The following is a 24,630-nucleotide window of genomic DNA, read 5'->3' on the forward strand; positions in this document are numbered from 1 at the left end:
TGAACAAGAAAAGTATATAAAGATACTTTTCCTGTAAAGTTTTCTGTAGAATTATATTCTTTAGAATATAATTCTGCGGGGAAACAATTTCTTTGCTTTTGTATTTTTTCAGCTATTTTATTGCTTTATCTCTTTCTTTACTTTGTTTTTTAAATTTAAAATCTATAAACATGAAGATGCAGAGTATGAAAGTTTTGGTTAGACCTATCATTTCAATGAATGTTATTATAATGCTTTTTTAAATTTATTCTTGTGTTTTTAGTAATAAAAGTAACTATTCTCATTGTTTTCATTGTAAAGTAACTATTCATTGTAAAAGTAACTATTCTCATTGTTTCTCATTGTTTTTCATTTCTTAACTTCGTTAAGAAATGAAAAAATATTTTAATTCGTCATGAAAAGTCACGGATTTGAAAATCTAAAATGTAGCAGATACCCCGAACATAGTTCCTGTTACACTTAAAAAACATTTTTACTGTATTTATGGTTTTTGATACAATAATTGATAAACTTTGACTTCTAGGGCTTTTTTTTTTTTGTACAATCTGCAGTCATTTTGTTTTTAAAAAAGTTTTTTTTTTAACCTTGTATGGTTAGGGTTAACTACATCAATATGATTAATTAATTAATAATATTGATGAAAAGAAATCAGGTAAAAATGAAAGAAGTTTTAAAATCTTTGTTGTCAGAATTTAATTTTACTTCATTGATCCCAAAAACTTTAGTTTCAAACTATGTCTAACTGTTTTAACTGTCATTTTAAACATGTAAAACTATAGCTATGTGTTTTTATTTGTTATGCAACTGATGCATTTATTTAAGAAAAACAGTCTTTTTTTTAAAAGACAGCTCATCAAGTTCTGTGAATTTCTGTTTAAAGTATAAAGTCTCTGTGTCTATCTATTAATGTGCTCATAGATAACTATTCTATCTATTGATAGAGATCACAAAAAGGATTATATTTTAGTATGCAAAAGGCTTTTAATTAGAGCTGAAGAGGGATGGAAGAAAGACATATGATACCTCAAATTATAAGTTTCTACTAAAATAAAAAAGAATTTATATAAATATTAATCAACCGACGCAGTGTTTTTTTTTCTTCTTCTTTTGTCGCTAGGGAATTATGCATCCCATGGACGCTTTATAACTTGTTTTTTTCTTATTCCCTTTATAATGTTCGGCATATCGATATGTTGTAGAACGTAAGGAGAATTGCTGACAAAGATCATAATCACTATAAAAAATAATTATTTTCATTAAAATTTAAAAAACAAATTTGTGTGTTGACTTTACTAAGAAAAGAAAAACTATGAAAAAATAGGAAAGCTTTTGTATTATATTTTTCTTATAGTTGAGAAAAAATTTCGCAAAAAGTCTTAACGAATTAAATAAGAGTTTAACGTGTGAATAACGTAACAAAGGAGAAAAAAAAATTTGGATTTGGTTGGTTTTACAGCCAAATGCCGTCAAAGCAGTGAATAATAATTCCAAACTTTAAAACTCATTAAATGCTCGTGCATTTATTATTATTATTATTAATTTGTTCGAAAAAGTTGTTACTTTGAGCAATATCCTTGCATTTTCATTGCTTTTCAACTAGTCTATGGTAATATTTATCTTATAGGGTTCATATTTTATTGTTCGATGATTTCTTTTTTTTATTTTGCAGATGAGAGCACCGGAGCGTTATCCCAGACTGAGGAATTTACAAAACAGACATTCCAATCCTCATTTTGTATGATAAGAAAGAATAATTTGTGAAGAAATATTTATGTAACCGAGCTTAAACGTGTGGATATTGGAAGACAGTTGTTTCCGTATTCTTGGGAGTAAGAATTCATTTTAAAAAATTATGTTTACACAATGATGCAAATTTCTAGTGAATGCTTGAAATGAGTGCTGTCCTTCTTGCAGTCTGTAAATGTACTTCTATTTGACTATTTTCACGTTGCACAACACTTTGTTGACAAATACATAAAATACCCCTAGCAAATAATTTTTTTTATCTTCACTTTGACATATCGAGCAAAATAAGGAAACTTTATACAGGCCAGTAGTTGTATTTTTAATAGTGACTACTTATCAAAACACGTGGTCACTTTTTAAAAAATTGATAATTTTAAATAATCAGAAAAAAAACCTGGTTTTAATGCTTCTTTTTAAGCCTTTCTCAAAATACGGTATGTGTTAAAAGTATACAATAATAATAATAATAATAAGATTCACATGCATTTTTAACAAAAAAGTGGTGATTGGGTAGCATTTGGCAGAATTTGGTTGGTAATTTTTTGGCAGCTGTTTGTCCTCCTGTGGTGATCAGTAATTTTGCCCTATAGTAGACTAACTTTTTATTATTCTTTTGACATTTTTAAATCGCATTTTACTCCTTTTGTTGACAAGTACCTTGTTAGACACTTTTCAAGTTTCTCCTTTAAAAAAAAATGTGTTACTCCTCCTTGGTGCAGCTCTTACTCTTCTTTTTTTTCTTTTTAAATCTTTTAATAAGAGCCATGAATTTATGAAAAGATCCTCATAAAAGTATGGCTCCCCTGTGGCACAATTTTTTCAGGCTTTCTGCAACATACCTCTCTAGTATTAATATCTTTCTGCAAGATACTTAAAAATGACAAATGTACATGTTACTAATTAAAAGTAACAGAAGCGTTAACTTGAGGTAAATAAATAAAAAAAATGGGATCAAGTAAAATAATTTGTTTTATTTGAATATGTAATATTTTTATTCTAATATTATGGGCAATATTCTCACATTTTCTAGGAAGATAACAAACTAATTATTTCCTTTTCGAATTTTGTAATCCATCATCCCATTAAAAAAAAAAAAAGAATCGTGAAATCCATAGCAGTAACTACCAAAAAAAGAAATTAACTGTGAAATCATGCGAATCGGACTCTCCAAAATGGGTTACTACATGCGTAGTTTCATTTCGAGATTCATTTATTGTAATAAATAATATTGTATTAAAAATATCGGATTTTTAAAAGCTTGTGAATTAGCAGTAATAAGTGCATAAAAAAGTAGAACGAAAATTTCTACAGTAAAGAAAACTAAATTTTTTACTTCATTATACTTTATTTTTTATTATTCTCAAATGATAATAGAAAAATCTTAAGCTTTTTTCCACTCCGATGCGCGAGAAAGGCATCTTTTAAATATAATTCTGCAGAAAAGATAAAATCTTTTCTTCGAAATTTCTGCAGAAAAGAAAAGCTAAATTTTTTTCATCCCAGAAGAAAAATCTTTCCGCAAGAACTCGGTAACGTTGTGCGATGATGTCGCCACGATTCTGCCACAGGGAATATATGAATGTTATGAAGTATAGCAGAGTCAAGATTACGTTGTTACAGTTGAACAATAAAAATTATGATTCATCAGAATTTTTGTAATAATCTGTAAAAAATAAGTGTTTTTCCTCCTAACTACCACGAAGTTTTGTTGTTTGCTGAGAATATTCGGATAAAAAAGTAACACTGAATTGTTACTTTTTTATATTTAATCAGTAAATTCATGCTCAATATTAATCACTTACCTATATAGAAATAGGTAGCAAAATTGAGCTAATTATATTATTGAACTTCTGATTAATGGTAGCTTGTCTTGAAGGTTAGCACCTGTTTATGACCAACACATTTTTTTTTCCATCAAAACAGTCAATTTATGATTCATAATTTTTGTGTTGTGATAAATTGAAATTTTTCCTTTTATAAGTTACATAACGCTAGTCATTATTATTATTATTATTTATAATAAAATGAAAGATTCAGCTTGAAATTTTTACTATTTATTCAGTTAACTAAAGTGTATTCCTATATTTATATTGTTTATATATATTTTTGAAGAATAGTTTGCTAGGTAAATAACTGTTGATAAATAATCCTTGTGTCTTCCACTTATGTTATTGATATTGTATCATAAAATTTTGTGCATTTATTGTACCCTTGAAATTGTGAAAGGAGAAGTGGTCAGTTAGATTGAAACATTATTGTTTGCCTGGTCTTCATTGAGCAAAAATATAAGGCGACCAAAAAAAAAACAGATTTACTTTATAATTTGAAAGCTCATTAAAATGTCACAACCAAACTTTAAAATAAATATTCGAACATCAAAAACCCGGTGGCCCGGTATAAAAATTCCATTCCTTCCATAAAGAATTTTGTAGGGCTATAAATGTCTTATAAGGTTTTTGTGCAAAGTCTTGTCTCACAACTGAAATGGAGAGGAAATTCCTTGAACTCAAGTCTGGTGAATAAAATGGCCATTATTGTGGTGTCCAAATGCCACCATTCCTGACTCTAAGTGTGCTGCAGCAGCCAACATTGAAACACATGTTTGAATGTGTATTTTTTTATCAATGCTTAACAAAAAATATCTGAAATTCTGGTGGTACATAAAAATAATTGGTCTTAAATTTTATCCAAATTATGTCATGTATTTAATGAGTGTGATATGAGGCCAACATGTTGGAAAGATTGCATTAGAGCGATAATATTTCTCAAGACTGATGCATTTAAATGAATTGAATTTCTTTATTTATTTGTTGGTTTTCTTCCTATAATGATATTGTGTTTCTAGTCATATCTCGTTTTGTATTTACATTTCATGATTAAATTTCATAACATTCAGAGTTTTTTTTTTTAATGATAACCTTCAATGTGTTATTATCATTAATATACATACCCGTACATATATTATACACCTAAGCACACATTATTCCCACATTATTTAGAGACTCAAATTAAAGTGGAAAAAAAAGCATTTCCAAACTTTGTCCATTGTCCAACTTTGTCCAACTATGACTACTGAAGGAAGAAGAATTGTTAAAATCATCCAAAACCGGTTTTTTTTAAAGAATAAAGTTTAAAAACATCTCTCAGTGAGAACACATGAATTTTATCCCATTAAACAAATAAACTGATTTTTAAATTATTTTAAACCTACATTTGCTTTTCTTATCCTCAATAATGACACATCAGTAAATGAATGTTTTTTTTTCCCACACTTAATTATTAATGTAGTAAAAACGCATTCTAAACACTCATTTTGTAGCACTAATATATATTTCTCACAATATTCTATGTTAGTGTAATCATTACAGAAGACGCTGTTATGAATTACATAAATTATACAATTTATTAACAAATCAAAGTTGAAATAGCATTGTTAAAAATATATGTTTATCTGAATGAGTTTATTTTTTAAATTCTTCAAGTTGTTTAATACTATAACACTCTTAGCAATCCATGTAATACTTGCATGAAAAAATCGATAGGGCCTATTTTGTTCATAGCGGGTAGTTCTTTCTTTTACCTACCACTTTAGTTTTAAAAAATTTTCTACGCTTTGACACGAAATGAAAAATATTTACAAACATTATGGTATCTCGATCCTGAAAAGTAAATTACAAATAATAAAATATTTGTACTACCACTTTTTTTTTCAACTTGAAAACAGTTTTAAGTGGCGCCAGGCATAAATGAGTTCTATGCCTTTCTATCAGTTTTTTCAAAGTAGATAAATATCAAGTGCTATAGATTCCGACTTTTATTGTGAATATTTTGAATGTTACACAAAACAAAATAAGTATTTAAATTCGCACGATTTTCCAAAAGTAAACAGATCTACAAATTTATTTATTAAATTTATTCTGTTTCCTGTAATTTTTTACGATCTTTAATAAATTTTTTGTAATGGCTTTAATTTATAAAAATAATTTCTCTTCATCGATGTTGAATGTAAATAAGATGAGAAATATTTGTGCAGTAGAAAAGAATCAATTGTTGGAAGAAACTCTTTCAAAAGGAAAATTGTTTTCTCAGTTAAATACAATCCAAACCCTTTATAATCCCAACCACATCCTTGATTTTTAAATGTTAAGGGATTTTTCTTATCCTTTAGATTTGTTCAATAACTTTTGTTTTATTTAATACATAAATGTGGGTAATAGCTTGAAGTCAAGGAGAGAGCCATTTTCTCATGTGTGTTCCTTCTTTTAATCAACTTGCTACAGGTTTTTTTTTTATAAACATAAATTTATAAATTCCATTATTTATAATCATACAGGGTTGCCACCCCGCAGGAAGAATAGGGAAAACCTAGGAAACACAGAGACTTTAACAATCACTTAAAATAACAGGGAATTTTGAGTTTTTCTTTACAAACTGGGTAAATACAGGGAATTTCGGTTCCTATTTCCGGCTTTTAAAAAATGGTGACCACTCAAAAGGCAGTCTATGGGATATTTAAGGATGATATTTCAGCTATACTAAGCTATTTCATTTACTATAGCATTGTTTAAATACGTTCAGCTGTTTCTTTTTTTGAAAATTTTCAGCAATTGAAACTAATATAGTTGGCCTACAGCTCATACAGTTTTCCTCTTAATAAATATGTTGAGGGGAAAACACAGGTTTTCTAGACTTGAGTGGCAACACTGCAATAGAACAAAAACTGGTTTTAAAAAAATCTATTTTGCGTTTGGATAATAAACTAAATTAATTTTTTTTTTATCTATATATAAATCAATCCCAAAAATATTTTAACATAAAGTATTAAGAAAACAGGGTGCTTAGCGAGCGATTTTAAAAAATGCTTAATGGTGCTTATTTTATATTTACGTTTATTAAAAGCCCTTACAGGTGCTTTTTTTTATTCGGGGTTTGTAAAAAAGTGCTTAGTTTTCTATCTTTAAAAAAGAGATTTTTTCTTTGCCATGCCGATTGTGGTTCTAAATTACAAAAAATGCATGATTTTCACAATTTTTCTCCGCAATATTTATCAGAACGATTATGTATTTTTGAAAATGTTTTTGAACTTAATTGATTTTATGTTTATAAATTAAGAGCTTTAAACTATGGAAAAAAATAATTTTTTATTACTGCAAAGATCCTAATTATGATTTTTTTTTGTTGTTTTGGAAAGTAATTAACAATATTTTTTGAGTGCTTGAAAAGTACTTAAAAGCTGATTATTTTTTGTAGAAAAATCTGGCTACGCATCCTGGAAAAAATAACTTGATAAAGGGTTTTAAAAAAACAGCTCTGAAACTATATTTAATTAAAAATGAAAGTGGAAACAACATTCAACTTTTATTCATAAACTCAAAAGTTTTCAACAATATAACATGTTTATAAATTTTTAATAATCCTACGAAAAGAATTCAAAAATAGGCACTGAGATATATTTTCTCAAAATTATTTGTTTGATTTTATTTATATATATAATGAAAAATATCTTTTTAAATTAAAAATTAGAGTGAATACTTATAATGGCACAAAGCGTGATATCACAACTGTTGGTTTTAGAAAATACTAAATTTACATCGCTTTCAGTTGGTTACCTTTAATCATTGTCCCTTGAAACCTCCACTCTACAAGTTATTACGTGAGTCACGGTGGCTCAGTGGTATAGGCACTGTTATTGTGAAGCTTTGGGGTCCTATATGCGTGGTTCTATGCACATTTTTCTTCCAAACATTACCAAAAACACTTTTTTTCTACTTATGAGATCAAATAATTATAAACACTTCGGTCTAGAACAATTCTACTTTTAGAGTCCACAGTTACATGTATACTTAAATTATGTAATTGAAATTCATAATTCCAAATACATGGTTCAGTCGTTTTAAGATTCAGATTCAGTGCCTGCCATTGGTAAAAAAAGAGAAAGAATTGATAACACTTGTACATCGTTGAAATATTTCCTAATAGAGTGGATGAAATTGCAAGCAAAACAGTTTACAGCAGTCTATGGTTCTTTTTTAATTCAAAGCAAATCGAATTTCAGAATTAAAAGATTTTGGAGCTGTTGGCAACTCCATTTGTAAATTATTCTGATAATCCAATGAAAGTGCATGCAGCTTAATATTGATTATTGTTTCCAACTCATATTTATTTTATTTTGTTGGTATTTATTAGTTTAATTTCATTAATATTAAGCATTCGTAAAACTTAAAAAAGTAAAATGCTCCAAGTCCATTGATTAAAAATTTGACAGTTTTCTAGACCCAAATAGAGTGTTTAACCGGAAAAAAATTTAAGTCTTGATTCGTGTGTGTCGTAGAAATCAATACATTGGTTGTTATTTCTTAATCATTGAAACACTTTTAAGGAAGGTAGAAAGCTCTTAAGATGATTTCTTCACAAAATAATCATCACTTTTTCTGCGTAATTAGAGTTAACTCGTGTATGATTCTCAGTTAAATATTTCTTCCTCAATGTGACACCCTACTTGTGTTGCTTCATCCAAGAAGGTCTTCAGAGGAGTTCTCTGTTTCTATTCCCATTAAAGAGGTTGTTTGCTTTATTGGCATTTCTTCTCGCCAGAAACATGACCTCTCTGGAATTCAGGAATGGAATTCTCTCTCCTCTTATTCCACCAACAACGATAGAAGAATCCTCAAAGTTCAGAACACTCTGTCCAAAAGATATATATAAGATTTCAAAGGCTTAGATTAACAAGATGAGCAAACAAGAAGTTCTATTAAATGCTTAAAAGTTATGTGGCAAAATAAAAAAAGAATTCTCGTAATACTTTTCTGTTATCGTTAAAACTTGTAACTCAATTAAATAAAAAATAAAAATTCTGCTGTGATATCCCCCCCCACTCTTTTTATGCTTGAATCCTAATTTACACAACTCAGTTTTAAGCTTTTTTTTTTCAATTTTGAGATCAAATATTCAAAAAAATACGCTACACATACCTCCCTCAGTTAAGTTACTTCTCATTAGTATGTAATTCACTGAACTATATACACTGGTGGACAGAATTAAGAGATGGAAAGCATTTTCGCACATGCAAGATACCCACACACCGCTCCATGTGTTTGACAATGGTTCCGTGAATGCCCAGAGGTACAGGCAGGAGGTCCTAGAGTCCTATGTGCGTCTTTTCAGGGGCGCTGTTGGCCCTGAGTTCATTTTTATGGACGACAATGCGCTACCACATAAAGCTCTCATGGTTGATGATTATCTGGAAAGCGAGAATATTCAACGAATGGATTGGCCAGCCAAATCCCCTGACCTGAATCCATTTAAGCATGCTTGGGATGCTCCAACCTTCCCCCAGAACCATTCTGGAGTTGAAAATTGCTCTGGTGGAAGAATGGGAGGGTCTTCCTCCAAGTCCTCCTTAACTTCCTTATTAACAGCATGCATACTCGTTGTGCATGCTGTCTGTCTGTGAGGGGTGACCATACACCATAGTAGAGGCAACACACACTGTACAAGCCTCACTTTTATTCTTAAGTTCAGACTACATTGGATTTATTGGCAATAGGTCTTGCCAGTGAATAGCACTTTAATTTTTGTTTTGCATACTTTACATGGAATAAGTCATACCAAATTTCATTTATTTATATTCAGTATTTTTTGTGATATTTGGGAAAATGTCTTCCATCTCTTAATTTTGTCCACCAGTGTANAATAATAATAAAAATAACAAGAAACCGGAAAAAAAATCAATCCGAAAAAAAAAGGACAAAATTTTTTTTTAAAAAATCCGGAATATAAAAGATATAATCAGCTCACATGATTATATCCAAAAAATATCCCTTTTTTTCGGATTGATTTTTTTCCCTCCAGTTTCTTGTTATTTTTATTATCATTTCCACCCCCCCCTCTTTCATTGTTCTGTAATTTTTCCCTTGTTTTCTCTACATTTTGAACGTTGCCGAGTGGAAGGCTTAAAACAGGTCTTAGGCAGGGAAGGAGGGTACAAAATTTATTTATTAATTATTAAGACAGAGCAGTCATGAAAGTGTACACAAAAAGTTGCACTCCTCGGTTATATGTTAGGGAAAATCTTGCAAAGTAAAATCCGTAAAAATGTCTTAATTTAGGGAATGAGGGAAATCTTAGTAGTTGCTAATGGTTTATGAAATAGATCGAGCGTTTCCCACTGGGAGCAAAGGGAAAAATGTCCTGCTTTTAATAAAATTCATACTTGAGCCAAAAATTAATTTAAGAACAGGATGTGGCTCTTAAAAATGTGAGAAAGTATTTCGATTAGAATAATTAATTAGGATTACATAAAAAGATTAATTGAAGCTTTTTATGTTACAGATATATATACACACAAAACTATGGGGGGGGGGTCTAAAAGATTAAGTTGCGTAAAATACAGTAACGAAAAAAGAGAAGAAAACGGAAGGATAGTTGTCATAGTGACGAAATGATTACGTTTTTAAGCTGTAAACGAAATCGTGTCATTTACAACTAAGGGCAGAAAAAAAAATGGTGATTAGTGCAATGCAATGCAATGACTTTAGAAAAATAATTTTGCAAATTACTGTTTAAGTCCTTGAAATATGTGTATTTTAAATAAGAAAATTAATTCAAACTGTTGATACTAGTCTCATTTCAATCATAAATTCATATAATTAAATATAAATGTTTCGATTTTGAGCTTGAGGGTGCAGATAATAAATTTTACAAAATGTAACGTTTTTAAACTCGCACATTAATTATTCTAAAAACTCTCTATAATAGAAAGGTTTTAAATAAAATTAAAAAAACATTTATTAAACTCTGCAGACTCACGGAGTCGATATAAGCCGGTATGCAGCAGTTATATCGAAGTGCAGTTTCGAATTCTCTGTTTATTGAGTTACTGTAATGATGCGAAAAAAATTTACCCCACAAAAATATTTTTCCAATTCACTGGTATATAAGACATATTAACTCGATTCTATGTTGGGGTACCTTTTCATAGATGAAGATGGAAATGGCGATAACATCTCTCTCCACATGGGTGACCCGGACGTGATTGTTGTTAGTTTGTTTGCTTTATATTAAAGAATGATGTTCCGGTATATAGTATTTTTTATTTATCTTCCGAGCTATCACTAACCAATAATTGGTGACCTTCGGACGTGATTTGAACACGCCTACCTTGGCAGAAACGCCCACTTCGATGGATGGTTCACATGGAACAATTGACTTGTGACATTATCCTCCTTACGCTGTTGTTTCTTAGTCTCGATCGCACAGAACGACTGCTAAAGGCAACACAAGAGCAACCATGACCGTGAACTCTCACGATCAGCACTCAAAAAGTACGGTGATCTTAATACAGCTCTTCCGGCATCTCACCAAACAGCAATGAATCAACTAGTGGTATTCGTTCATCTAATTCTAACGCATTGTGCAGCTCTTCGTGTGCTAGCATTAATTAAGGTGCGTAAGTATTTACCTGTGTTTTTCGCAAGAAGTCTATTCCCAAAGTAATATCAGTTATGTGATTTTCCACTGCAAATGAAAAAAATATATTTTTATTACACACAATATACATGTGCGTAAAATACATGATTATATATCTATCAGATTCTATACTAAATACTATTTGATTTTAGATTATTACATTCCACGCTTCAGATCTGTAGTTATTTTGTACAAGATGTGGCTATTCATTTCCAGAAACTGTTCTAATGTGGATTATTTAGACAAGGCTACTCTTAAATTATTATTTTTTTTTAAGTCCCGCAGTCGACTGATCGTTAAGACACGGTTCCCAGCAGATCACCGAAGTCAGGCATCGCTGGCTGCGTGCTGGTGGGTGACCACTTGGATCAGTCTGCGTAAGGACCGAGGGTGTGCGGTATGGGTCCACGTTAAACTGTTCTACCGTAAAGTGCTCGACTTCTTTGCGTGCATTTCATCGGGCTACAGAAGCAGGGGTGCCACCCCGTCTGCAGAGGATCATCCTCAGGGATGTTTCCCAGACCGTCGACATCTGCCCATTGAGCAGCTCTAGTGCGACGTAAATGAACTACACCAAACCTTCAAGTTTATGAACTTTATTTTATCAATGGAATTTTTCTAGCATGGCTGCAAATGTTTGTTATTTCAATGTAAAGATGTTAATTAAAAAAGCGTTTCTGACGCATCAAATGTTTGGATATTTCAAATAGAACCTTCAATTATCAGTGAAAGAAACGTTTCTCTCTCTCTTTTAATAAGTCCCCAATAAGCGTATGACATCCAATGCATAGAGTTGCCAATTCTCATCATTAAAAAAATACCTCACAGTTTTCAGAGCGATATGAAATAAACAATTGAGGAAGCAATTTAAATTTGTCACATTGTCAGGGTTGTTTATATCAGGGTGCGTAGCCAAATCTTTGAATCAAAAATAAGCACTTTTTAAAAACTTTTCAAGCACTTTACAAAAATTTTCAAGCACTAAAAAATTTCATATTCAATCAGTGATATCATTGAAAAACAAAAACTTTTCATAAACAGTTCTAGCGTTAAAAAAAAAAATCCAAAAAGAAACAAACGTAAATCGAAACAATCCACATCATCGAGTGAATTCAACTTGACCCTGAACTCAGAACAAAAGTACCCGTACCCCCTACGTCGAAAAAGTGCTAGAAGTAAAATAAAATAAACAATAATAAAATTAAAATAAATTTAAAAAAAAAACATTTCATAAGGATCTGATATTCTCCATCCGAATTGGAGCACTCGGGTTTCGGTTTCAAGTGTGCGTGCATGCGCAAGTCATAACGTGGGTACGACATGAAGTCCGCGTGAATGATTACGTAGCAAACACCCCATTTTNATATATATATATATGAGCTTAGAATTATTATTTATGCGTTGCAGTGATTGAAAATCTTTTTAAATGAAAGTTATAAAATTAATAATCAAATAGCATATTGTAATTTTGAAATTTGTTACCCTATTAAACAAGGATGGAAAAATCAACGGCTGAAAAGTTGAACGTCGTTGGTCTCTATCAACGAAATCTAATTTTGTCATTTAATTCTAAATTATGAAGTTAATCTAATCAGTTAGCAGATTACTAATTCTGGTCACGTTTTGAAAGAAAATAGCGAATTGTTTGAATACAGAAGACTGACTTTTTTTTTAATTTTAATGGTACTTTCATGGGTTCACTATTTTGTAAAGTGGATCGAGTCTTTATGTTGACCACAAGTCTAAATTTCTCATAATGTTATTGCCCGAAATTGGCAAAGGCACAAAAAAAAACAATTCAATTCCACTTTTATAAGTTGACCACTTGTCTAAAGAAGGCTATTACAACAATGAACCTGTGTAGTAAAGATTGCTTATACCTATGTTGAACTGTGCTACCTGTTGCCATGTCGATCCAATGCTGAGATCGATGTACTTTACTTTTCCTTTCAACTCTTTCTGCTGCTGCAAGGAAAAGGAGTCGAACACGTGACCCGTGTCAGGTACAACCTGGTCTTGTAGCCTGAAAAGATCGATTTTTTTTTCTTATTATTTATGCTAGCTGAACACCGTTCTTCACCAGGCGAATAAAAAAATAAACCAGCACTAAGTAACACTACGAAATGCCGAAGTTTTAAAAGCTAATAGATTTTTTATAAGATTTTGATAAAGACTTGGAAACATGGCCATTTCTCTATCTGACCTTTAATTTGGTGTTTAGAATATTTATAAGTAGTAGAGGAAAAAAGTTTTTTTTAATTCAAATTCATTGAAATGTCTTCGCTACTACTGTAAAATATATTTTTCTGAAACTTCCTTAAAACTTGTTGCAGAATTCTTATTAAAACTGCACCCATTACCATAATACCAGTAGTACATAGTGTCAAATATTATGAAGCGTCATCTGCTTATATAGCGATTCTCTATTGCTCACTGAAACAAATTAACCCTTATCCCATTTTTTCATTAACTTTGCTTTTTTTTTTTAATTTTAATTCATGTGTGTTAGTAACATTAATTGAGCATCATTGTCGTCAGTAATGGTTTGGAGATTTTAACAGTTCCTCTAGATTTTTACTCCATTCATTTGAATTTTTAGTTCAGAACTTATTTCAATATTCATATATTAGTGGGTGAAGCGGGCTTGAATCCCACAGATGGTGGGTTGATACGAATTCCACATCCGGCTTACAACCGACCACAGTGTCGACGCAAAATATCCTCAATAGTCGAAGGATCGTGGGTTTGAGCCCCCTTGCAGCCTGGCTAACCGTTTCAGATTTTCGTGGTCTTCCACTCTATGTAACGCAAATGCGTCTTAGTTCCATCAAAAATTCCAACATGAAGGCAAATTTCTCCCAATATTTGACCCAGAAGATCCCTTGTCTTCTGGATTGGGTTCAAAATGACAAGGATACGGAGGTGAACATTAGTAGTCGTAAACCCAGAATTGGATCAGCAGTTCAAAGACGGTTATAAGATTAAAATATGCGTAGAATGACTAAATTAATTAAGCACCATTGGTGTCAATAATAGATTGGCGATTTTTTACTTTCTCCTAAGCGAATAATACCACTTTTCCTTTAAATTTGCCACTGGAATACAGAGGACTAAGTTTTTTTTTTTTCATTTCAAATATCGCTGATTTTAAATTATATACTTTTATAGAAACGACTTTTAAAAGAATTACAATAAAAAATGTATAATTTCAATACTAATTTAATAACGTAGTCCACGTGTGCTACCACACTAATGTTGTTCATTGAATTTCTGTAACATAGCGAATAAAAAATAATTAAATATTGAAGAATGTGTAATACACTTTTTTTCATCAAATAAAGCTAAAAGCCAACAAATATCACTTATGTTTTCTTTAAAATATTTGAAAACTTGAAACGTCTATAGTTGAATTTAAAACAATGGTTAACGTTTAACCAAACAAAAAATTCTATTTCATTTTTCTCTCATCCAGCCCGAACGATTCGTCGTTGAATGTTCTAATGTCGACAGTGACTTTTCCTCGTGTTTCGAACTATTTGTGCTCCAAATTTCATTTCTTTCAGTTGGATGGTTTAGGAGTCTATAAATGACACACAAACATACATCATTTAGAAAGAGAGAGAATTTAATAGTGTTTGTCTTTCACGTGATTGAGGTGCGCGTTCAAACGACCCATTGCTATTACTGATCAATAAAATCTAGACCAAACACGAAATCTCTCATATTGTATAAAAAAAAAAAACATTCTTATGCACGGCTCTTAATAAAGAGATTTTGCATTCCTTCCTTTTGCACTTAACACTCCTTTAATAGTTGCTTACAATTTATAGATATAATCAAGGGGAGAAATTTCAAAGAGAAGAGGGCATGATGCAGGATTAATATTAGATAATCAATTTTCAAGAATTTATTGCGGGCTAACATTATTAGTATTGAGGGAAGTTAAAAAAATCTGTTTTTGGAGCTAATTCGTTTGATTTGGCACATTTTTTTTAATCTAAGTTCAAATATTTTCTGACAGATGATCTCTGTTTGTTCCTTGTTTTACCTCTCTTTACAACGTGTGATAGTTGTAGAGGGGTGGGCATTTTGAAATTATCATCATGTCATTTTCATTCACTGAAATATTTCAAAAAATTCTGATATGATTTTCAATTGCTTTTATGATGTGTCGACTGTTTTATGACTCGCAGCGCCATATGATGAGAAAAAACTTAACAAAAAACAAAGACTGGTTGTGGAGAAAACGTATTTTAAAAAAATACAATTTCAGAAAAACACCATAATCATTTTCCTGAAATAAATATCCAGTCTAATTTAGGACATGACAGAAGGATTTTTTTTCCCTTCATAGAAAGTATTATTCTTGTTCCGTTCAATTATTATGTTAAGCATCGAAGAAAAGAGGGGGGAATTCATGATTTACTTATTTTTACGAAGTAGAAAAAAAAATTAAATTTTCCTTCTTATAATAAACTGTTGTTCCAAACGAAAATTCAGAAATGAAAGAATTGAAAATCCCTTCATAATTTTCTTAAAAAGCAAAATAAGAAATTAACAAAAAATGACGCACAGAAAATTTTGAAATAAAGGTTAAGATTTAGACGTCAAAAGTTTTGAACAAAAAATAAAAGGTTCCTTACATGTTATAAAATAGATTAAAACGTAAATGTTGCTTTATTGAAATGACACTTTTTTATTTTAATTTGATCATCCAATATAAGCGAAGTAAATACCAGGGGGAGGGAGGCATATGATTTGCTGAGAAATGGAGGTGTCATAAATAATGTAATATGTGAACGATCCCCAGAAGTGGTTGAATAACGTAAATGATACCTTAGCTTTCTGAGGAAGTTTGCTGACATAGTTGAGACAGGCTCCGATGAACTTATATGGGCAAATGCTTCACTTCCATTGCACTATAGAAAGAGAGAGAAAATGATCAATAGGGGTGACTTTTCATCAATGTCCGAAACATACATACTAGGTCTAGCCTCCATATATATTTGCCCTACATCAATTTTTTTTTAAGGTCATTTAACCGCTATCCTCAGAAAATATTAAAATATCGAATGAATATCAAATCGGATATAACAAATATTTCGGACATTCACCGACCAAGTCGACATTTATCTTGATTACGATCATTCAACTATACGCGATTGCTGGAAAGAATTTCAAAGAAATACTTCTCAACAGAGTATCACCAGTTATTCTACTTTATTAGATTGAGAAAAAGCAGCTCATCCTATTTTAATACATTTCAGAAAACGGAACCATCTTATTGACAAACAATGTTGTATTATACACCAGAAGAGGAAGCCATACCACGGGAGAAACTTTTCGTCGTCAATTCTCTTTTCACCAACATAACTCATTTAAAGTGTAGCGAAAAGTGAGTTCAGACGAATCAAGCCATGGAAGTTTCAAAGACTGAAAAGAAAAATTTAAAATATACAAATGAAAATAAATGATGAGATGATAATTTGGAATGAAGCAACTGAGAAGTTCTCTTCGCATCATTTGTTTGCATTTTGAAATATATTTTTTTCAGCAATTGAAACTTCGTGACTTGCTTCAAGTTTGCTTCAACTAACTCTTTTTCTTCCTTTTAAATAAGTAATATAATAAGAATTAGCGACGAACATTTTCTCCCGAGGTATGGCGTCCTTTTAACGTTGCTTCATGTTTTTTTTTTCTGAATTTAAATTCTATTTCAAGGACACTAAAAATGTGCTTTTTTTTTTAACCTGAAGGGACTACTAAAATAAAACTACATTCAAATTATGATGAAATATTTTTCCTCCCAGAAAATAACGTGTTTAAATTTCGAATCAGTAGCAGCTACGTACTCTTATAACTGATGATAAATAAATAAATTTTTGAAATATTTTTAAATTATGATTAATTTTGTTTAACCCGAAAAATAATTCGGTTTTTCGATTCTTTCTTTGTCTTCCGTGCTCGTGTGACGTCAGATTCTCTTTCTATTTGGCACCAAATTACTTGCCGATTGCCAAATTATTTGTTGTTCAATTCGTGGGATAAGAAAAATATTAAATCTTCGTCTTAGCTGCGAATTCATTTATTTCACTTTTTTTTTAGGTTCATTTTTAATTGTCTAGAATAAAAGTAAAGCAATAGCCATGAAGGACAGGGGATTCGTGAAGTTTAAAGCACATCCATTTCGCGACCAACGGCCATAGTGGGGCAATGTGGTCAGCATTAAACACATGCCGCCTTTACTTCCCAGACAAGTACCTGATCTGAAGGGCTGCCGTCACCCCAGTTTCTAACCAATAGTTTAGTGCCTTTCTCACAGCTCTGTTACTAGAATAGTTATGTATGAAATCGTTAAATGAGGAATATATTGGGGGTATAACTATATGGAGGTTAGTCAAAAAATACTTTTTTCATGGAACCAGATGTACAGAGAGCCAAAAAATTCTGACCACCCGGAATAACTTTTGATCCCAACTATTTCACGTTCTAGGACTCCATCTTAAAGGATCGACTTGGTGACCTCAAACGTGCTAATTAATAAGTGCTGATCAGACACAAAAGGCACTTTCTTTGAACAAACATACACATTTTTCGATGGATTCGAACCCCCAAAAATTGGAGGTAGTCGCAATCTGGGAAATAGGGTTCCAATAGTTTGGCCCCCTTCATGTTAATTTTACTTTTTGCGTATTTCGCTATATCTCGAAAAAATTTTTTAAGTGAATTGAAATTTTTTTACACACAATTACGAAATTCGTTGATCCAAAGATAATTCTATGCAAAAAACAAAAAAAAATAACTTTTAGTAGATTTTTATTATTATATTTGAGAATGGTTCAAAAAATTTTGACTTGTAAGGTACACAATTTTTCGCATGATTTTATAACCGTCGTTGAACAGCCGACACAATTTTATGGGTTTACGACTACTAAAGTTCAACTCCGTTGCCTTGTCATTTCGAACCCATTCCAGAAGAAAAGAGAACTTCTGGATCGAGTATTGGGAGAAATTTGTCTTCGTGGAGGACTTTTTGATGGAACTAACCCACATTTGCGTTACATGAAGAGGAAGACCACGAGAACCTCTCACGGTTGGCCTGACGGCAAGGGGACTCTATCCCATGATCCGTCTACCACTGTGGATATTTCAGTTCAGCACTGTGTTTGGTGCAAGCCGGAAGCGGAATTCGTATCTACTGGGATTCGAACCCGGTTCGCCTCATTGGACGCTCTATCCCCTGAGCCATCGCGGCTCTTCATTTTAAAGATTGTAATTTTACATTACAAGGTACAAAATCGATCGATTCATTTCTGAAAAATCGAATTTTAAGTATCTGACCTCTTTTGAAAGGACTGCTCACTTGACCAAACTATTGAACCCTATTTCGCAGATTGCTTCTGCCCCCTGTATGCAGAAGGTCAGAAATTCGAATCCCTTCAAAAATATGGTGTGTTTATTCAGAGAAAGTACGTTTTTGTGCCTGACTTCGTAGCTAAATATCGCCGTTAATGAGCATATTTGAGGTCACTAAGATTGAGTCCTAGAACGCGGAATTCCGATCATTAGATCAAAAGTTATTTAAAGTGGTACGGTTAGCAATGTACAAAATATAATTAAGTAGAGTGAATACTTGCTTCGCATGTGATGACTGGTGGTACATGCATCCTCCCAATGTGAATCTCCTCTTCCAATAGACGAGGCGTCACTTCGACATATGAATTCCGTCGTGAATTTGATCTCGATGAATCTGTCCGATTGTATTCTTTTATGGGAGTCGCTTCATAGGCCGAGTGACCGGAAGATACCTGAAATGAATACTTCTAAACTCTGTCTGCATCGAATGTAAAAATACGTCTGTGAAATAAATCTAAGGGACGTTCCCACTGCATGTGATTCACGCAACTTCGATCGCTTGTTGAGTAAGGATGAGTTTTTCGCTGAATTTATTCCGCACAGATTGTGACGAACAGAGATGTCATAAAAATAATCACAGGTGCGACTTTTAAATTGTCCCAATGAGGTCATAATATGACTTTGGCGTTTCTTTATTCTGTGATATCACATAAAAGTTTCACTGACTATTTATTGTAACTTTTGTCAGTCACACTAAATCACTGAAATTCCTTTGTTGCCAATTAGTTGCAACTTTGAAATCCCTTGAAAGTTGCAGGAGAACCATTTCACGCCTAAAGTGACAAAGGGGTATTTTTGCGACTTGTCTCACTAACGTCAGACCAGTGTCTTGAAATCCTTGTAAGCAGATCTCTTAAAATTAAATATGTGAGTCACGAATGGTAAAACAACAATTACATTGACGTTTAATGCTTTGATGACAGTGAATACTAACTTTAATAGTAATTTAGGGAATGCATTGTTTTGAAGTGCATTTTAAAAATAGAAGTGCTAACTTTTCTTATTGCTTTATAAGAAGGAAACGTTTTTCTGTATTGATCCCAGAAATATATCTCCCATTTAAACATATAATATTGCGCTGCAGAAAAATGCATTTTTCCTAAAAACAAATTCTGTTGTAATAGCGCGGAATCATTTTTAACTCCTTATAAAACATTGTATCTTTAATATTAGGAATTTGACGATGACATGGCGATGTGTCGCGGATTCATATCGAGATTTTACTCTGTATGTTTCCATATGATTTCATTATTTATCTTACAGCGAGCTCAATTTAAACTCTTAAATCATTGAGATTGCATCGTAGTGAATAAAAAGCCGATGTTTAGATCAAAAAATATTTTATTTTACAGCCGACCCAATTCAGGGTTCACGACTACTCCTGTTCAACTTTGCAGCCTTGTCATTTTGAACCCAATCCAGAAGACAAGAGAACTCCTGGATTAAGTAGTGGACGAAATTTGCCTTCGTGGAGGATGTTTTGATGGAACTTTTCCCGCATTTGCGTTCCGTGGAGAGGAAGACCCTCCCACGGTTTGCCTGACGGCAAAGGGACTCTAACCCATGATCCGTCTAACACTGAAAATATTTTACGTTAACACTGTGGTCGGTGCGGACCATATGCGGTATTTGTATCGACAAGCCATTGCTGGATTCGAACCCGGTTCTACTGATTGGAAGGCGAACACTCGATCGCCATAAGATACCCCGAATCATCAAAAAATATTAATAATATTTTGTTTCAAAAAGTTATTGTCTGAAACTTTTACTGGTATCATATATCCTAAAAAAGCCACAGTTTTTACGCCCAAAAATAAAAGATGCATTTAGAAGGGATGCATTCTTTTGAAGTGTGCTGCGAACAGAGTCTTTTGAAAGGTCACTTTCCCGGTGGTCGCCTACACTTGACCTAACAAATGTAAAAGTGAAATAATCTTTTTTTTTGTAATAATAATACAGAAAAGGAATGTCTTCCCTGCGTATTGAATTTTTCACGTCAATTATCGAATATCCCTCAAAATGCAATTGATTTTTTTAAGAGAGCTATAAACATACAATTTTTGTATTTTTACTGTATTATCATTTAGAGTCAGAGAGTCAGTCGTTGTTAAATAATAAAAATGGAGAAATAATTATAATCACCCTGCTCTGTCTTCTCTCTTGTTTTCTTCTGAGTGCAAGAAGCCGAATATCTGTCTCACCATCACTCATTCTCTTCTCCTTCTATAAAAACGAGACACTTCTTTACAATCCCTGTACTATATTAAATCGGGTCGCTCATTATATTTATATCTAATCTATAATTCATTTAATCTTATGAAATTATTTCAAATAAAATGCCACATTTTAAAAGAAAATATACTATTTCTAATAACAGCATATTAAAAAATAAATGATGAAAAAGAGTCATAAAATATTAAATAAATTTTGGAAACATTTATGAAATATTGCATATTATTATAATATCCTATCGCGCTTTTCACATCAAAATAAAATCCTTTACCAACAAAGTACGATTTTCTAATAACTATTTTCAACAGTATTTTTTCATTTAGAAGTAAACCGTCTTATTTCATACATTTACAACAAAAAACAAATTCATAACTAGAGTAGATATAACACTACAAAATGAACTGCCTATTATCGTTTACCTGCCTATTACTTCACATTCCGAATAACATCCTTTTATCATCAAAATGATCAAACGATGAATAAATCTTCTAATTAACTATATAGTCTTATAAAGTTCACCTTAATAAACTTTATGGATTAAGTCCGTCGAAAGAAGGTTGATTAGTTAGGGGCCGACCAGACTGATTGGGAATGTCATCCGCAATAATCATTCATTGCTCAATTAGCCTGCTGATTTATTTTAAGCCTACAGTGGGAAAGGATTCTTGCAAAAACTGACTCATTAAAAAGCGTTCTATTCGAAATGGGGCAATGAGCCTAAGTAAATTCAAGCTGATTGAACAATGTTTCTTACATTAAGGTTTGTTTGAATAAAGGTTTGTTGGGCCTGAGAGTAATTTCGTTCCCCGTGAGTACAAAATGTCGTTAAAGTGCTATTTACCGGCATTAAGACGACGTTTTATTTTAAACGAATATTATCAGTTTTTTTTTTTTTTTTACTAGCATCTAGTTCTAACCTGCTAAGCTATCGAAATGTTGATTAATATAACCCATTTTTATAAACTTTCTTTAATTTTTATAAAATTCAGTAATTTTATTTAAAAATTTTTTTACGTATTTTTCAAAATGCTTATGTATTAATTTTTCTTAAATTCTAAATAAAAAAAATTTAAAAAACAAGGATTTAATTTTTTTTTTTAAATTTAAATATTCAAGCAAAATTTAAAAACATTTATTTTCCAAATGAGTATAAATAATTTCGAATACTGATAAATTAAAAAATAAAAAAAATTATTCTTTATAAATATTAAATAGGATGTATCATAAAATTCAAAATGTCTGAAAATATTATTCACTTTTTTATTTCTAAGAAATTCAATTTGTTTATGCCTATTACTTAATTTTTGGAAATAAAGTTTTAAGATATAACGATTTATACTTTACTTCTTTTTATTTGAATTATTCACACACTTTTATGATAGTATTTTATTTTATTTTATTTTATAACTGTTGTTGAACACCCGATCCAATTTTTGGGTTTACGACTGTTACTGCTCAACTCCCTATCCTTGTCATTTTGAACCCAATCCAGAATACAAGGGAACTACTCGATCAAGTATATTGGGAGACATTTGCCTTCTTGGAGGACTTTTTGATAGCACTAACCTGCATTTTGCGTTACATGGAGAGGAAGACCACGAAAAAACCCTCCCAAGGTGTGCCTGACGGAAAGGGTACTCTAACCCGTGATCCGTCTATCACTGAGTATATTTCACATCAGCACTGTGGTCTATGTAAGCCGGAATTTGCATTGACCAGCCATCGCTGGGTTTCGAACCCGGGTCACCTCTCTGGATGGCGAACGCTCTATCCCCTGAGCCATTGCTGCTCTTATGATAGTATTTTACTTTATTTTATAGCCTGTTAAACAGCCGACCTAATTTTTGGGTTTATGACTACCAATGTTCAACTCCGTAGCCTTGTCATTTTGAACCCAATCTCGAAGACAAGGGAACTCCTGGATCAAGTACGGGGAGAAAATTGCTTTCGTGGAGGTCTTTTTCATGGAAGTAACCCGCATTTGCGTTACATGGGGAGGAAGAACACAAGAACCTCCCACGGTTAGCCTGACGGCAAGGGGACTCTAACCCACGATCTCTCTACCACTGAAGATATTTCACGTCAACACTGTGGTCGATGCAAGCCGGATGCGGAATTCGTATCCCAGCTATATCCGTTATGTGAACCCGGTTCACCTCCTTGGAAGGCGAATGCTCTATCCCCTGAGCCATCACGACTCTTACGATATTATTTAAAACTTGGCATTCTTTTTCAAAGAATTCCAAAAACGTTTCACATTCTGATACTCCATTGTCAGCTCAAATTGTTTTCATGTTTCGCTGCATAATTTGTTCAAAATAACATTTAATAATAAAATATTAGAAAGTTTTATCTTTTACGAAATCAAAGATTTTTTTTAAAATAAATTATTATAATTTATTATAAAATTTAAATGGCGTGTTTATATTTTTATAACAATAAAATATTTGAAGATTAATATAAAATTAATATTTTTTTTTTAATATTTTACTTTTTATGTACTTTAAATTACTTTCACAATTGAATTTTTTTTTTAATTTATCTTTACCATTACGCAGTGTTTTTTTTTTTATTTATCTTTATTATGAAATTTCAACGACGTAAAATTAAAATTTTACCGTGCTTTTAATATAATACTTTATTTAAATAAATTTAGCTATTTTCTGCTTGAGTTACACACATAAATAAATATGGAAAAAGAGTCTCCTTTAAAGAGTGTCTCGACCTGCTTTCATTCATTAAATGAAGGAAGGGGACAGAGCGAACGAGGTGAACCGCGGGTTCGAATCCCAGAAATGGCTAGAACATACAAATACCGAACCGAGCTCGAGCCGAACCAAAAACCGAACCGTTAGAGTCCCCTTGCCTTCAGGCTAGCCGTGAGAGGTTATCCTCTCCATGTAATGCAAATGCGAGTGAATTCCATCAGAAAGCTCTCCACGAAGGCAAATTTCTCCCAATACTTGATCCAGGAGTTCCCTTGTCTCCTGGATTAGGTTCAAAATGACAAGGCTGCTGAGTTGAATAGGAGTAGTCGTCAGTCCAAAAAATGGGGTCGGCTGTTCAGCTACTATTCAACTGTATTTGACGGTTATAAAATAAATAAATGAGTAAAGGAATTAATAAAATATTTATAGAGAAAAAAATATATTTATAGTATATAGTAGGGCATAAAATTTTCAGTTCTTAAAGCCGGACTGAAAGTTTTACTCGCAAAAATTCGTAAGGAAAAAAAAAAGATCAGTTTTTTAAATCTTAATAGATGTAGTCATGAAGAACTTCTTGGCGAATAAAACTATAAAAGAAGGAAGAAAATGAAAAATCGAAGCCTATTTAATAATAACATACGAGCAATATTGAAGTATTCATTTGAAATAAGGTTGTCCGTAAATGTTTTTTTTCCAATGCCTAACTGGAGAATAACCTTTCGTCATCTAAAGGGCAGATTTGATGGCCATTCTTTCTGGGGCACCCTATTAGCAATATTAAGTGGGTCAACGTTGCTCCCACAGTGAGTACAGAGATGGAAAGAACATACATGCCTTGCCCGGGATTCGAACCCTGAACCTTTCTAATGCAAGGCCAGTTCCCCGACCCCTACACAGGCCGGTTGGCTTGCCCGTTAATGTGCGCGGCATTTTTTGTTCTAAATAGAAAATACGTCAGCTTGATATCAAAACACTTCCACGCGCCGTTTTGCTGTGACAGGTAATCGAAATGCACCTTGGTGTCTTCCATCTTCGTATATATATATATATATATATAACC

At 32.0% G+C, this 24,630-nt stretch overlaps 2 protein-coding genes across 3 annotated transcripts in view; one reads left to right on the forward strand and one right to left on the reverse strand.

Annotated features, from left to right (window-relative positions):
* The window catches only part of LOC107456786 (N-acetylglucosamine-1-phosphate transferase subunits alpha and beta), a 59,390-nt gene extending 54,749 nt beyond the window's left edge, over positions 1–4,641 (forward strand). Inside the window, exon 22 of the mRNA XM_071185894.1 lies at positions 1,670–4,641. Coding sequence (XP_071041995.1) covers positions 1,670–1,741 — 72 coding nt within the window. The 3' untranslated portion in view covers positions 1,742–4,641. The remainder of the gene's footprint in view (positions 1–1,669) is intronic.
* A 2,444-nt stretch (positions 4,642–7,085) lies between these two features.
* The window catches only part of LOC107456788 (nuclear receptor-interacting protein 3), a 23,802-nt gene continuing 6,257 nt past the window's right edge, over positions 7,086–24,630 (reverse strand). For both annotated transcript variants that reach the window (XM_071185128.1, XM_071185127.1), the window contains exons 2-7: positions 20,773–20,853; positions 18,852–19,022; positions 16,051–16,133; positions 13,095–13,237; positions 11,207–11,262; positions 7,086–8,430 (exon numbers count right to left, since the gene is read on the reverse strand). In XM_071185128.1, coding sequence (XP_071041229.1) covers positions 8,272–8,430; positions 11,207–11,262; positions 13,095–13,237; positions 16,051–16,133; positions 18,852–19,022; positions 20,773–20,841 — 681 coding nt within the window. In that variant the 5' untranslated portion in view covers positions 20,842–20,853 and the 3' untranslated portion in view covers positions 7,086–8,271. The remainder of the gene's footprint in view (positions 8,431–11,206; positions 11,263–13,094; positions 13,238–16,050; positions 16,134–18,851; positions 19,023–20,772; positions 20,854–24,630) is intronic.

The sequence above is a fragment of the Parasteatoda tepidariorum genome, chromosome 9 (assembly GCF_043381705.1).
Source record: "Parasteatoda tepidariorum isolate YZ-2023 chromosome 9, CAS_Ptep_4.0, whole genome shotgun sequence".
NCBI classification, from domain to species: Eukaryota; Metazoa; Arthropoda; class Arachnida; order Araneae; family Theridiidae; genus Parasteatoda; species Parasteatoda tepidariorum.